The 15,928-nt window shown below is 49.1% G+C and overlaps 1 protein-coding gene across 1 annotated transcript in view; it reads right to left on the bottom strand.

The window, feature by feature from the left end:
• LOC138249609 (trichohyalin-like) overlaps positions 1 to 14,832 on the bottom strand; it is a gene marked incomplete at its 3' end in the record, with an annotated part of 239,489 nt that extends 224,657 nt beyond the window's left edge. The window contains exon 1 of the mRNA XM_069203554.1: positions 14,704 to 14,832. Coding sequence (XP_069059655.1) covers positions 14,704 to 14,832 — 129 coding nt within the window. The remainder of the gene's footprint in view (positions 1 to 14,703) is intronic.
• Between the last annotated feature and the right edge of the window lie 1,096 nt (positions 14,833 to 15,928).

Raw genomic sequence — 15,928 nt, 5'->3', positions numbered from 1 at the left:
AGGGGGTTCATGGTGCGATGGCTAGCCCTCCTACGTTGGGAGGCCATCCCCACCTGAGCCTCCGCTGTCTTCTTGCTCCAGCGGCGAATGTCCTCCCATCTTTTACGGCAGTGGGTGCTCCGTCTGTGGTAGACCCCCAGGGTCCGGACGTCCTTGGCGATGGCATGCCAAATGTCTTTTTTCTGGTGGGCGCTGACCTACATGAAATGTACAGGGGAAAAAGAGAAGTTATTACCAACTGCACCGTCAAAGTGATTGGCCCCCATCCCTACCCTTGTCATGTGGCACATCCATTCACCGTCTTTCAAGCACGCAGCACTCTCCCCCCTTCCTTCTTACATCCAGCCCTCTCCACACAGGCATAGCCCATACAACATGCTCCCTGTGTACTTACCTGTTGGTCTGGAGGACCGTAGAGAAGCGTGTACTGGGGGAGGACCCCATCCACAAGCTTCTCCAACTCCTCCGATGTGAAGGCAGGGGCCCTTTCCCCAGACACTCGAGCCATTGTCTCTTCCAGACCGAGGTCACAGCAGCACTTGCAGTGTAGGTCCTCTCCTGTCGAAGATCAGGTATCGAGTGATTGAACAGATAAAAAATGGCGGTCATGTCCGCGGCGGTGCATACCGTCACCGCCGGCGTACATCCTCATTGGCCCCTGGGACCTATAGGGTCCAATGTTAACCAATGCAACATTGCGCCGCGGTCTTCGACCGCCTACCGCTACGGTGTACAACGCCAGCGCAGTTACCTCACATCCCACTGTCCCACTTTAGAGGTCAGGGTGCCGCCATTTCAGGGGCCCACATGGCTTCATTTCCATCTGCGTCACACATACATAGGCCTAGACTCAACACACATACAGGCCACCTTTTGTGTATGATTGGTGTTCTGGGTAAACTGTGGGTACATACCTCTGAGTTGCTTGTCTCTGTGCTCGCTGTTGTCCTTCATAAGCACCGTCCGCTGGGACATGTGAGGAGATGGCGGCATCCTCCGGTTTATCGACCGTTGGTGGACCTGTCAACAATGGAGGAGTGAAATGTGATTATCACATACAGGCTTGACCGTGCCACAATCCAGGAACTGTGTACCCAGTTGGAGCCAGACCTGATGTCAGAAATCCGCCATCCCACAGGAATCCCCCCTCAAGTGCAGGTGCTGTCAGTGCTCCATTTCCTTGCAAGTGGGTCTTTTCAAACAACAGTGGCCATAGCATCAGGGATGTCCCAGCCTATGTTTTCCAACGTATTGTCCAGAGTGTTGTCTGCCCTTCTGAAACACATGCGGAGCTACATCGTTTTCCCTCAGGTGGAGGATTTTCCTACAGTGAAAGGTGATTTCTATGCCCTGGGACATATCCCCAACATCATAGGTGCCATTGATGGGACCCATGTGGCTTTGGCCCCCCCCACAGGAGTGAACAGGTGTACAGAAACCAGAAGAGTTATCATTCTATTAATGTGCAGATGGTATGTTTGGCAGACCAGTTCATCTCCCATGTGAATGCCAAGTTCCCTGGCTCAGTGCGTGACGCCTACATCCTGCGGAATAGCAGCATCCCTTATGTGATGGGTCAACTCCAGAGGCACCGTGTGTGGCTATTAGGTGAGCACCTGGAGGCAAGTCAGTGGGAATGGTTGTCTGGGTCTGGGGATATCCCTACAGGTTAGTGCGTGTCTAACAGTTGTCTCTCACCATTTGCAGGTGACTGTGGTTACCCCAACCTGTCATGGCTACTGACCCCAGTGAGGAATCCCAAGACAAGGGCAGAGGAACGCTACAATGAGGCCCATGGGCGAGCTAGGAGGGTGATTGAGCAGACCTTCGGCCTCCTGAAGGCCAGGTTCAGGTGCCTCCATATGACAGGTGGATCCCTATTCTACTCACCAAAGAAGGTGTGCCAGATCATCGTGGCCTGCTGTATGCTTCACAACTTGGCATTGCGACGACAGGTGCCTTTTCTGCAGGAGGATGGTCCAGATGGCAGCGTGGTTGCAGCTGTGGAGCCTGTGGACAGTGAAGACGAGGAAGCAGAGGAAGAAGACATGAGCAACAGGGACTCAGTGATCCAGCAATATTTCCAGTGAGACACAGGTAAAAGTACAGACCTGCCTACTACATGTACTTAAACACTACTACCTCTCTACTGTCTGTCGTTTTCACCCAGTGTATGGTCACTGAGTTGTCACTTTCCCTTACGATTTCACAGATGTGGGTCCCACTGTGTGCCATCTGCTTAGATTCCTCATGGACTAGAGCTGTGTGACATAGGTATGTTGACATTACAATTGAAAGAGCATTTTGTCACTGTAATTGCTAATACACTATTTCGAAATCACAGACAGACTTTTGTGCTTTAAGTGTGTTTATTTAAGTGCTCAATATTGGAGGGGGTAGTGAAATGGTGAGGGGTGATGGCGGAGGAATGTCCATGGCAGAGTCCAGTCTATTAGTCTCACAGGTGCATTCCCCAAATGGGCATAGGAAGTGGAGTTGGGGCAGTTTAAGGATGGAGAGGGTGACAAAGTGGGACAGTAGGATGACAATCAGGGTGGTCTCATTTCTTGGCGGGGGTCTTGGCATCGTGCTCTGTCTTTGTCCTAGATCTCAGGGACCGTTTGCAGGGTGGTTCTCCCTCTGCAGGGGGTGGGGTTCTGGTGTGGTGGTCCTGTGGCGGGGCGTCCTGTCCACTAGCGCTGGCGGAGGTGGTGGGCAGTTCATCGTCCATGCTAGTGTGATTGGCCCCTTGTAGTGCCACAGTGTCCCTCCTGGTGTTGAGTAGTTCCTTCAGCACCCCTACGATGGTGCCCAAGGTGGAGCTGATGGTTCTGAAGGGTTCCTCCCTGAAACCCATATACTGTTCCTCCTGCAGGCGCTGGGTCTCCTGAAACTTGGCCAGTACCGTTGCCATCGTCTCCTGGGAGTGGTGGTAGGCTCCCATGATGGAGGCGAGGGCCTCGTGTAGTGTGGGTTCCCTTGGCCTGTCCGCCCCCTATCGCACAGCATCCCTCCCAGTTCCCCTGTGTTCCTGGGCCTCCGTTCCCTGGACTGTGTGCCCACTACCCCTGCCCCCAGGTCCCTGTTGTTGTTGGGGTGGTGGGTTATCCTGGGTTCCCTGTAGTGGTGGACACACTGCTGATTGACGTGTCCTGTGGACGGAGATATGGGCCCACTGGGTGGGAGTTGTGCTGGTGTTTCCAGAGGGGGGAAGGTCTGTGGTGGCCTGTGACTGGGTGAGGGGAACCGACTGTCCCGAGGTCCCCGATGGGCCGGGTTGGTCATCTAGATCCAGTTGGACAGAGCTGCTGTCATCACTCTGGGCCTCCTCTGTTGGTGGTGTGGACATGTGTGGACCCTCCTGTCCGGTGACTTTGGGTAGGGGTCCTGCAGGGGTATAAAAGGATGGTTATTACATCTGTGTGTGTCATGGTGTGCAATGGGTGGGTGACCGCGTACCTCAGTGGTTGCATTCCTGTGTGGGACCTTGTGTGACAATGGTTTAGGGGGTTGTATGGGTATATGGAGTGGGCATGCTTTAGTGATGGGTGTCCATGCTTTGTTGTTGCATGCAGGGCTTGGTGTTGGGATGGGTGATTTGTGGTGTTGGGACATATGTGAGGAGTTGGGGTGCTGGGGGTGAGGGTGGGGGTATGTGATAGCATGCAGGTAGGGTGGGGGATGTAATAATTAAGATTTGTCTTACCAGAGTCCATTCCTCCACCGACTCCTGTGAGGCCCTCAGGATGCAGAATCGCCAAGACCTGCTCCTCCCATGTTGTTAGTTGTGGGGGAGGAGGTGGGAGTCTGCCGCCAGTCCGCTGAACCGCCTGGTGGTGTCTTGAGACCACGGAACGCACCTTCCCCCGTTGGTCGTTCCACTTCTTCCTGATGTCCTCCCGATTTCTTGGGTGCTGTCCCACTGCATTGACCCTGTCCACTATTTTTTGCCATAGCTCCATCCTCCTTGCAATGGAGGTGTGCTGCACCTGTGCTCCGAATAGCTGTGGCTCTACCCGGACGATTTCCTCCACCATGACCCTAAGCTCCTCCTCCGAGAACCTGGAGTGTCTTTGCCGTGCCATGGGGTGGTGTAGGTGATGTGTGGGATGGAGTGTGTGGTGATAAGTGTGCTGATATGTAGTGGTGTGTTGTGTGAGGTGCGTGGAAGTTGTGTGGGTGATGGAGTTGTGTGCCTGTGGATGCTGTTGTTCTTGCTGGTGCTGTCTCTCTCTGGCCTACTTTCGGTATTTTTGGTCGTGGGGGTTTGTGGGTGATGTGGGTGTGTGTTTTATATTGTAATGGGTGTGTGGGATAGGTGTGTCTATGTGTATCAGGTGTGTGTATTTGAAATTGTCCAATGTGGTAGTGTTTTGTAAATGTGTGTGTATTTTGAGCGTGGCGGTGTGTACTGCCAATGGAATACCGCGGTTGAAAGACCGCCACGTGGATTTGTGTGTCGTGATAGTGTGGGCGCATTCCTGTTGCCGTGACGGTGGAGGTTTTGTTTTCGCCAGTTTATCACTGACCTTTGGTGTGGCGGACTTGTGTGGGTGTCTGAATTTTGACGGATTCCTAAATGTGGGTCATATTAGCTGTGGCGGAAATCCGCAGCCGCGGCGGTGTGTTGGTGGTCTTCTGCACGGCGGTAAGCGGCTTTTACCGCCAATGTTGTAATGAGGGCCTAAGTCACTCTGGTGCCCAGGGCTGAACTCCAATCCATAGTTTTTCACCCACAATGCCACTCTAAACAAAGATCTGGGTTATGCAAATCAGAACTGATCCTACTCCTCATGTGAAAAGTCCGTCCCAAACTGCAGGGAAGGCCCCCTCCAGAAGGGACGGGAAGCAGCCCTAGAATAGATTCTGCCTTTTGGGCTTCATTAGTAGGATGTACCTTGAGTCCTATGGCACAGAGAACACTGGACCTATGTCTGGAACAAGGTGGTGGATTAAATGCTTTAGCTAATCTCATCTACTGGCGATTGCCTGGTCTACATTCAAGTCCATTGTTTTTCGCTCACTATGCCACTCAAGACAGAGACTCACCTTATGCATATCAGTATTGACCCTGCTCCCCATGGGATTGATCGATCCCAAATGGCCCTGTGAGTTTCCTCCCAAAAGGGACAATAAGCTTCCTTAGACAGGTTTCTGCCTCTGTGGGCCTCGTCAATAGGGGTGGCCTAATTCCTATGGCACTTTGATCATGAGATCCATGTCTGAGAATGCTTATCACACTTAGGACACTGACACACTGGTCAAATTTTGGTAAATGCAGTACAAAGTCTGCGCATGCTAGAATATCAGTTGTCGTTTTTCACCAGAGTTGATGCAAATGATGCTTTACATCTCTCGACACGTGTTTCTGGATTTTATCTCTCATCAGTAGAGATCAAAGAACACATTTCATCAGGAGTTGCTGAGAATGCTGTCACAGTGCTCTCAGGTCTCAGTACCTCTCACTGGCACAAAGGTGCATCTCCAAAAGCTCATCAAATTATTGGCTCAAGTTTCCCTTTTTGAACGGAAGGGGGATGAGAGCACACTGCCTCACATCACTTCACAGTTCACCCCTTCGCATTGTGGTAAATGCAGTACAAGGTTTGCTCTTACTTGAATATTAGCTTTAGTTTTTCATCAGACTTGGTTCATATAGTGCTGTACATCTCTAAACATTTTATCCTACATCAGTAAAGATCAAAGAACACATTTCTTCAGGGGTTGCTGAGAATGCCTCAGCAGTCCTCTCAGGTATCAGTACCTCTCACTAGTGCACAGGTGCATTTCCAAAAGCTTGTCAGATTGTTGGCTCAAGGAAGCCTCTTTAAACAGAAGGGAAATGGGAGAACTCTGCCTCACATCACAGAACAGTTTGCAGTGGTCAGAAGAGAAGGGTCAGTATTAGGAATCTCACAGAAGAAACAGTTGAAGGGAGGGAGGTCCTGGTCAACGCTCCAAGGGGCATATTTAAGGTTTTTGACGCAAAACTGCGCAAATGCAGTTTTGCATCAAAATCCTTAGTGTCTGCTAGCGCCATTCCGTAGTGGTAGTCAGGCGCTATATATATGGAATTGCACACACAGGCGATAGTAAAGACAGGAGTCATGGCCAGCACAGGGGACCAGTATCCCCTGGGAAAGCCATAAGACCCAGTGCCAGGCAGGGGGTGCCATGTCAGAGACCCCCAAGAGCGACCTCTGACCTGCCTTAAGTCTAGAGCTCGCCTCCCACGGCCTCAGCACCACCCTGCTGTCTCCTGCCCCTGACCCCCGCCCACGCTGCTGTTAGCGTGTTCGAGGCCCTCCTCCACCCGCAGGCATCCTCCTGCGCCTCATCCCTGGTGTCTAGTGGGCTCTTGCTTTTCGCCGTCCTGTAAGTTGTTTTTCTAATTTTCAGCGCCTTGCCCCCTTGCGCGTCTGCCCCCGTTGTGCCCCTTCTGATTGTGCCGCTTTTCGCCGTCCTGTAAGTGTTTTTTTCCAAATTTCAGCGCCTTGCCTCCTTGCGCTTCTGCCCCCGTTGTGCCCCTCTGATTGCTGTACCCCGATTGTAACTTGTGCCATAATTGTATTTTGTGCCTGTTTTTAAACTTTTTCCTTACTGTTTTGTGCCTTTTTCCCTGGTCTTTTTGCCCCTTGGGCGCTCCCCCTTGCTGATCTCCCCTTGCCGCTGCCTCCCTGCGGCCCGGCCCCCCTTGCGCCCCCATTCGCCGCTCCCTCCCGCCTCTCGCCTCCCAGCTGCTCCTCCCTCCCCCTCCCACATAATTTACATTTTCTTGTTGCATAATTTAGGTACGATTAGGCCCACCATTACTGCATATTTTCAGTTGCCCTGGTTATAGGGCATCGCCTTTCTCCAGTGGCTTTTAAACACACTCTCCCTTTTTGTGTATTTCCAAGAAAAACAAGAACAACGTGATTCGGTCTCTGATTATAATAGGTTCCTATTCATTTTGATGGAGCTGCTATATCAACTTTCTATTGCCCAACATTTTCCCTGCACATACCTATAACAGAGTGGGCTGGCTGGGCACCACACTGGCTTGAGATCAAGGAGCCAGATGTACAAAGCTATTTAGAGGTTTCACATGGCATAAGTTGCCGCCTGCGACCGCTAAATGGACTTATACCAACCCCATTTTGCGGGTCAGTATCCTATTACCAAGTTGCATAATAGGGCTTGCGACTCACTATTAGGAAGAGGCATGACAAGGGTGTCCCTTCCTAATAGCGAGTTGCAGGGGGATGTTTAATTGGTTTACGAATGTGAATGTGGTTGCAAAACAATCGCTGTTACCACAAATTTCAAATTGGTGGTAACCCATTAGCAAATGGGAAGGGGGCCCCATGGGACCCCGTCCCTTTTGTGAATGGGGGCGCCAACATTTTTTTAGAGCAGGCAGTGATCCCACGGACCACTGCCTACTCAGAAAAAATGAAAAGGAAACTTTTCATTTTTTTGCAATGGATCCCGTTTTCCTTTAAGGAAAATAGGCTGCATTAAAAATGCTTTATTTAAAAGGCAGACATGGATGTCTGCTGACTCCTGCATGCCACCACCCCTGTGAGCGCTGGTCATTTCCAAATGGGTTACTAATTGCGACCTGCCTCATAAATATAAATAAATGAGGCTGGTCCCATGTGACCCATTTGCGAATGGCAAACAGTGTCTGAGGCACTGTTGTACATCAGCTTTTGCAACTCACAAATTGCGTGTCACTAAAAATTGCAATTTGCGAATTGCAAAAGCTGAATGTCATAAATCTGGCCCCAAATGTTTGAAAACTGATTTTGATAGTTGTTCTAAACTCTTCCTATAAAAGTGATATTTTTACAGGCACATTTTTGAACTGTATTCCTAATTCACAATAATGTGTATTTAAATGGCTTGTTTCAAGTCTTTTTCATTTTTTTAACAGGAAGAATTGCTGAATGGTGGCATACATTCCTTCTCTTTAAAATATTGCTCTTTGCTATTTTCATACCTCGTCTTCAGCATCATCATGCAGTTCTGCAGTTGAATTATTCACAGTTGGAAAATCTTCAGAAACATGTGCTCTGATGCCAAAATGGAAATCACCAGTCAGCGTTTAAATGATGTAACACAAAGTATTCTTTGCCTGACATCTACAAATGAAAATATTTTTCAATCTTGTTAGCTGGAAATATGTACTACATTGCACTGGGTCATTGCAAAACGCATATGCAATGTCTCTTTTTATGTAGGTGGAACAAAAAATAAACAGTTTAGCATTGTTTATGAATCAAAATATTGAAATGGATTATATTTTACAAAAAATGTGAACTACTCTGAGAACAAGAAAATTGGTTATCACACTGAATTTTGAAATAAGTCCTATCACTTGCTCCCTGATACTAAGTGGGGTACCAGCGAATAAGTATTATACCATACCACATATTAAACCCCTGTTCGAAATTTTGAGTTCTACAGTAATCACTGTACTCGATGCAGTTTTACTCAGGTACTTTTATATTATAGCAGACAGCAGCCTAAGCCTAAGCCAAGAGCCCTTTCAGACCAAAACCTCCCAGGTAACATCTGAGAATCCCGCATGGTGCTAGGGACACCTTCATGCGTGCTGCTGTGGACTTGCATTTTCTTATCAGGTTTGGAATCAACTTCGTCTTGCCCAGTCCTGTGATACTCAATGATAACAATGCCTGTTGTTGAAGCTAGAAGCGGCTGGCAGCAACATAATTTGGAGGGGCGCAAAAAACAACAAAATACACACATAACATAACATACACATATAACATACAGAACATACACACATAACATACACACATAACATACATAATATACACACATAACATGCACACCAATATAAATATATATTTTTTTTTACCTTACTCGGTGTCCTGCACCACATCCTCATTCTGTAGCGATTCCTTTGAGCGCGAAGCCAACTTCCTCATTTATTTAAGACACTTTTTTTTATGCTGATAAGCAGCATGAAAAAAGTGTCTTGATTGACTGGTGCAGAATGGCTCCATGCTCCAAAAGGCACTGTATGTCTCTGCCTTCTCTCCAACACAGCTGTCCAAGACAGCCAGGTTGGAGAGGTTTAAAATGTGCATGTCGGTTTGACCGTAGCAAGGTAGCCGACCAAACTATCATGCGCACTTCAAACAAAGGCGCCACTCCTCACTGCTGCCAGTCATTGGTAGCAGTGATGCACTGGCCCCGTCCTGTCCTTGCACTTTGTTTTCTGGCTGAAAGCGTCAAAAATAAAATGGTAAAAAAATCACTTTATTACCATTTTATGTTTGACGCTTTCAGCACAGCAGTGCAGGGGGGCAATGCTCCTCGGATTCCACGGAGGAACCGTCAATGGTTGAATCACATGACCCCGAGGAATCTTTGTTTTTCTAATTTTATGTGTAAAAGCTTGGAACGTAACATGATGCATGGCTTGCTCAAGAGACAGCACTCTTGATTTATTATTTATTATTATGTATTTGCTTATCATGCACTATTAATGATGTCTAATTTGATTGGATCTTGTTAGAAATAGGGTCTTTGGTTGGCAGTCAGGTTACCCCCTGTCCAAGCAAGGACCCTCACTCTAGTCAGGGTAAAGGAGAATCACCCTCAGCTAACCCCTGCTCACCCCCTTGGTAGCTTGGCACGAGTAGGCAGGCTTAACTTCAAAGTTCTAGGTGTAAATTATTTGTACTGACACACACAGTAACTTAATGAAAACACTACAAAATGACACAAAACACAGGTTTATAAAAATAGAAAATATTTATCTAAACAAAACAAGACCAAAACGACAAAAATCCAACATACACAAGTCAAGTTATTAAATATAAAAGCAAAATAGTCTTAAATCCTTTTGTAAATTGGTAAAACACTGTTAGCATTCAACAGGAGCGTCAAAATAACACGCACAGGTGAGTGTGCGTCGAAAAAGGTAAGCGGTGCCTCGATTTCTCACCCGCAAGCGAGACTGTGCGTCCTTTCTCCTACTTCGGTCGGGTCGGCGTGCATCGTTTTTCCTCTCTGCAGGAGAGCGATGTGTCAATCAGGGCAGCATTAGGGTCCGGGCAGGCGTTGTATCGTTTTTCCATGCCCAGAAAGATTTGCATTGAAAATCCTACCGCACGGCGTTAGCAAAACCGCTCTGTGTGAGTTGCGATGTTACCAGCCTCCGTTAGTGATGTGGTGCGTCGTTTCTCCAGCCGCGTCTTGGAGGTTGCGTCAGAACTTTTCCCGCACTGCGGTTGGTGCGTGGATTTTCAATCTTTGTCTGCCATCTTCACCTGTCAAGGCCCCAGGAACTGGATAGGGCACCACTTAGCAGGGCAGGAGTCTCAGCATAGAGTCTAGATGCTGGCAGGGGAAGTCTTTGATGGTCCTGCGACTTCAACAACAGGAGGCAAGCTCAGGACAAGCCCTTGGAGATTTCTTCACAAGCAGGAATGCAAAACAAAGTCCAGTCTTTGTCCCCTTTCTCCAGGTAGAAGCAGCAACTGCAGGATAGCCCCACAAAGCACAGTCACAGGCAGGGCAGCACTTCTCCTCAGCTCTTCAGCTCTTCTTCAGGCAGAGGTTCCTCTTGATGTCCATAAGTGATCTAAAGTCTGTGGTTTTGGGTGCCCTTCTTATACCCATTTTGGCCTTTGAAGTAGGCTTACTTCAAAGGAAAGTCTCTTTTGTTTGTGAAATCCTGCCTTGCCCAGGCCAGGCCCCAGACACACACCAGAGGTTTGGAGACTGCATTGTGTGAGGGCAGGCACAGCACTTTCAGGTGTGAGTGACCGCTCCTGCTCTCCCTCCTAGCACTGATGGCTCATCCAGCTCCCTTTGTGTCACTGTCTAGAGTGAGGTGCAAACAGATCAACTGTCAAACTGACCCCCACAGGGAATCCACAAACAGACAGAGTCACAGAATTGTTTGAGCAAGAAAATGCTCACTTTCTAAAAGTGGCCTTTTCAAACACACAATCTTAAAATCAACTTTATTAAAAGATGTATTTTTAAATTGTGAGCTCATAGACCCCAAACTCCACATATCTATCCACTCCCAAAGGGAATCTACGCTTTAATCATTTTTAAAGGCAGCCAACATGTTAACCTATGAGAGGGATAAGCCTTGCAACAGTGAAACCCGAATTTGGCAGTATTTCACTGTTAGGACAGATAAAAAACATTAGTATATGTCCTACCTTGAACATACACTGCACACTGCCCATGGGGATATCTAGGGCCTACCTTCGGGGTGTCTTGTATGTCAGAAAGGGGAGGGTTTAGGCCTGGAAAGTGGGTACACTTGCCAAGTCAAATTGGCAGTTTAAAACTGCACATACAGGCACTGCAGTGGCAGGTCTGAGACATGATTACAAAGCTACTAATGTGGATGGCACAGCCAGTGCTGCAGGCCCACTAGTAGCATTTGATTTGCAGGCCCTGGGCACCTCTAGTGCACTGTACTAGGAACTTACCAGTAAATCAAATATGGCAATCATGGAGATCCAATTACATACACATTTTATATAGGAGCACTTGCACTTTAGCACTGGTTAGCAGTGGTAAAGTGCCCAGAGTAACAGACACAGCAAAAACAGAGTCCAGCCCACACATCTACAACCTGGGAAACAGAGGCAAACAGTTAGGGGAGACCACACCAAGGATGCCAAGTCTAATAGATCTTGTATGTAAATGTTGTAAAATCCTGACTGCCCATTACTGGACATGTGACGTATCATCTTATGATTGCTGGGAAATGATCATGTACTTTGTAAGGAAATGCTTCCTTGGCATGGTTACCCCCTGACTTTTTGCCTTTGCTGATGCTAAGTTTTGATTTGAAAGTGTGCTGAGGCCTGCTAACCAGGCCCCAGCACCAGTGTTCTTTCCCTAACCTGTACTTTTGTTTTCACAATTGGCACACCCTGGCATCCAGGTAAGTCCCTTGTAACTGGTACCCCTGGTACCAAGGGCCCTGATGCCAGGGAAGGTCTCTAAGGGCTGCAGCATATCTTATGCCACCCTGGGGACCCCTCACTCAGCACAGACACACTGCTTGCCAGCTTGTGTGTGCTGGTGAGGACAAAACGAGTAAGTCGACATTGCACTCCCCTCAGGGTGCCATGCCAACCTCACACTGCCTATGCAGTATAGATAAGTCACCCCTCTAGAAGGCCTTATATCCCTAAGGCAGGGTGCACTATACCATAGGTGAGGGCACCAGTGCATGAGCACTGTGCCCCTACAGCGTCTAAGCAAAACCTTAGACATTGTAAGTGCAGGGTAGCCATAAGAGTATATGGCCTGGGAGTCTGTCATACACAAACTCCACAGCACCATAATGGCTACACTGAAAACTGGGAAGTTTGGTATCAAACTTCTCAGCACAATAAATGTACACTGATGCCAGTGTACATTTTATTGTAACATACACCCCAGAGGACACCTTAGAGGTGCCCCCTGAAACCTTAACCAACTACCCGTGTAGGCTGACTGGTTTTAGCAGCCTGCCACACTCGAGACATGTTGCTGGCCACATGGGGAGAGTGCCTTTGTCACTCTGTGGCTAGTAACAAAGCCTATACTGGGTGGAGATGCTTATCACCTCCCCCTTGCAGGAACTGTAACACCTGGCAGTGAGCCTCAAAGGCTCACCCCCTTTGTTACAGCACCACAGGGCATTCCAGCTAGTGGAGTTGCCCGACCCCTCCGGCCACGGCCCCACTTTTGGCGGCAAGGCCGGAGGAGATAATGAGAAAAACAAGGAGGAGTCACTGGCCAGTCAGGACAGCCCCTAAGGCAACCTGAGCTGAGGTGACTCTGACTTTTAGAAATCCTCCATCTTGCAGATGGAGGATTCCCCCAATAGGGATAGGAATGTGACTCCCTCCCCTTGGGAGGAGGCACAAAGAGGGTGTAGCCACCTTCAGGGATAGTAGCCACTGGCTACTGCCCTCCCAGACCTAAACACACCCCTAAATTCTGTATTTAGGGGCTCCCCAGAACCTAGGAACTCAGATTCCTGCAACCTAAGAAGAAGAGGACTGCTAAGCTGAAAAACCCTGCAAAGAAGACGGAGACACAAACTGCTTTGGCCCCAGCTCTACCGGCCTGTCTCACCCCTTCTAAAGACACTGCTCCAGCGACGCTCTCCCCAGGGACCAGCGACCTCTGAAATCCTCAGAAGACTGCCCTGCTCTAGAAGGACCAAGAAACTCCCGAGGACAGCGGCTCTGTTCATCCAAGACTGCAACTTTGTTTCAAAGGAGCAACTTTAAAACGACTTGCGTTTCCCGCCGGAAGCGTGAGACTTGCTACTCTGCACCAGACGCCCCCGGCTCGACTTGTGGAGAAACAACACTTCAGGGAGGACTCCCCGGCGAATGCGAGACCGTGAGTAGCCAGAGTTGCCCCCCCGAGCCCCCACAGCGACGCCTGCAGAGGGAATCCCGAGGCTCCCCCTGACCACGACTGCCTGCTTCCCAGATCCAGACGCCTGGTAAAGACTCTGCACCCGCAGCCCCCAGGACCTGAAAGATCGGAACTCCAGTGTAGGAGTGACCCCCAGGAGGCCCTTTCCCTTGCCCAGGTGGTGGCTACCCCGAGGAGCCCCCCCCCCTTGCCTGCCTGCATCGCTGAAGAGACTCCTTGGTCTCCAATTGATTTCTATTGGAAACCCGACGCATGTTTGCACACTGCACCCGGCCGCCCCCGTGCTGCTGAGGGTGTACTTTCTGTGCTAACTTGTGTCCCCCCCGGTGCCCTACAAAACCCCCCTGGTCTGCCCTCCGAAGACGCGGGTACTTACCTGCTGGCAGACTGGAACCGGGGCACACCCTTCTCCATTGAAGCCTATGCGTTTTGGGCACCACTTTGACCTCTGCACCTGACCGGCCCTGAGTTGCTGGTGTGGTAACTTTGGGGTTGCTCTGAACCCCCAACGGTGGGCTACTTTGGACCCAAACTTGAACCCCGTAGGTGGTTTACTTACCTGCAAGAACTAACAAACTCTTACTCCCCCTAGGAACTGTGAAAATTGCACAGTGTCTAGTTTTAAAATAGCTATATGTGATTTATGTGAAAAGTATATATGCTATTGTGATTATCCAAAGTTCCTAAAGTACCTACCTGCAATACCTTTCATTTGAAGTATTACATGTAAATCTTGAACCTGTGGTTCTTAAAATAAACGAAGAAAATATATTTTTCTATACAAAAACCTATTGGCCTGGAATTGTCTTTGAGTGTGTGTTCCTCATTTATTGCCTGTGTGTGTACAACAAATGCTTAACACTACTCATTTGATAAGCCTACTGCTCAACCACACTACCACAAAATAGAGCATTAGTATTATCTCTTTTTGCCACTATCTTACCTCTAAGGGGAACCCTTGGACTCTGTGCATACTATTCCTTACTTTGAAATAGTGCATACAGAGCCAACTTCCTACATACTTAAATTGTATTGGACAATTGATGAAACATCTAGTTATGCCTTTTGTGGTTTGCAGGAATAAAAGGTTGTGTTGGAGTTCTGAAAATTGGACTTTTGGCTTTCTAAGTCAGCTATCCCCGTGCCACTTTAAATCTTTTTGCTATTTATTGATGAGTTTTTGTCTATGATTGCATCTAGACTTCTACACTGCAATGGACAACACTCCCCTCCCTTACAAGGAGGGCATCCCCCAACTGCCCACCTGAGCATACTTACTTCAATATGATTTGCCTTCATTGACCTGTTTCCACCTGCTTTCTCAACTTTCTTTTCACCGCCATCTAGAGACCAGATCTCTTCCTCTGAACCTTCACAGTTTTTCTTTTTGCTCAATGCTGATTTCATAACTTCTTTAACACCTTCTTGTAGCTGCCCGTGAATGAGACTCCCTGTGGAGCGTTTACCTGCCCTCCTGCCTCCCAGCTGACTGGACCCTCCCACCTAACTCCACTTCCTAATAGCAGCCGCTGTGCAGTGAGAGGGATACTCCTCTGACCTCCTAGTCAGCGTCTGCCTGCTCCCCTCTGCACAGCTCCACCTGTGCTGCTGCTGATCAGACTGAGAGCCCGCCTGACTCTCAATTCGAAGCCCACCTCCACTGGCAGGTACCTGCACTGCCTCCCTGGTGGGCTCGTGGCCAACTGTGCCTGTTTGTGTGTGTCTCTTTGCTCTTTTTTCCTGTCTGTTTCTCTCTTTTTTACCCTTTTTTTAAGCTTCTTTTTCATTTGTCTTCCCCTGTGCTCTGTCACTGCTGCTGTTTCCCCTGCGGCTCCACCCCCCTCCCTGCGAAGCACTTTTCTGCCCGCCCACCTGACCGGACCCTCCCACCGTCCACCTCTTCTCCATGGCGGCCGTTGTGCCGCTGTTCAGCGGGCTTGCAGTGGGCTTACTGCTGGCGCGCCAAAGGCAAGCCCACCTGCGCCTGGACTGTGCCAAGCGCCATGAACCCTGGTCCTCTGACAATCCATCGTTACAGCGCAAAGACCCTCCCCGCTCTGGACACCGGACGCTCCACCGTCAGCAATCATGGATTACCCAAAGACACCCATAGATTCTTCTCCTGCTTTAACTGCCACCGCATCTTCACCCTCCACTAAATGCTGGACCCCCTGCCAGAGGACCATTGAACACTCATCCTAACCTCCTCCAATGCATCCTCCTTAACATATGTTCCCTCCATAAACATGCCATAGAACTCTGAGACCTGCTAGACTTCACCCACCTAGATATTGCCTTTCTCACCAAAGGATGGACAAACCCAGCGTCCGCCCCGGACATCGTCACCGCAATCACCAGTGACTTCAAACTGCTCTGCAAGGACTGGCCCTCACAGCCAGTCAGCTGCCTAGCCATCACGCACAAATCCACCCTCCACCTGACAACCAACTCAGAAGAACACTTCCCCTTCATGGAGCACCTCCATTTCCAGATTCACGTCAAC

The sequence above is a fragment of the Pleurodeles waltl genome, chromosome 8 (assembly GCF_031143425.1).
Source record: "Pleurodeles waltl isolate 20211129_DDA chromosome 8, aPleWal1.hap1.20221129, whole genome shotgun sequence".
Classification (NCBI taxonomy): Eukaryota; Metazoa; Chordata; class Amphibia; order Caudata; family Salamandridae; genus Pleurodeles; species Pleurodeles waltl.
Note: the sequence above shows the minus strand (reverse complement) of the source record. Positions and strands in the feature narration are given on the sequence as shown.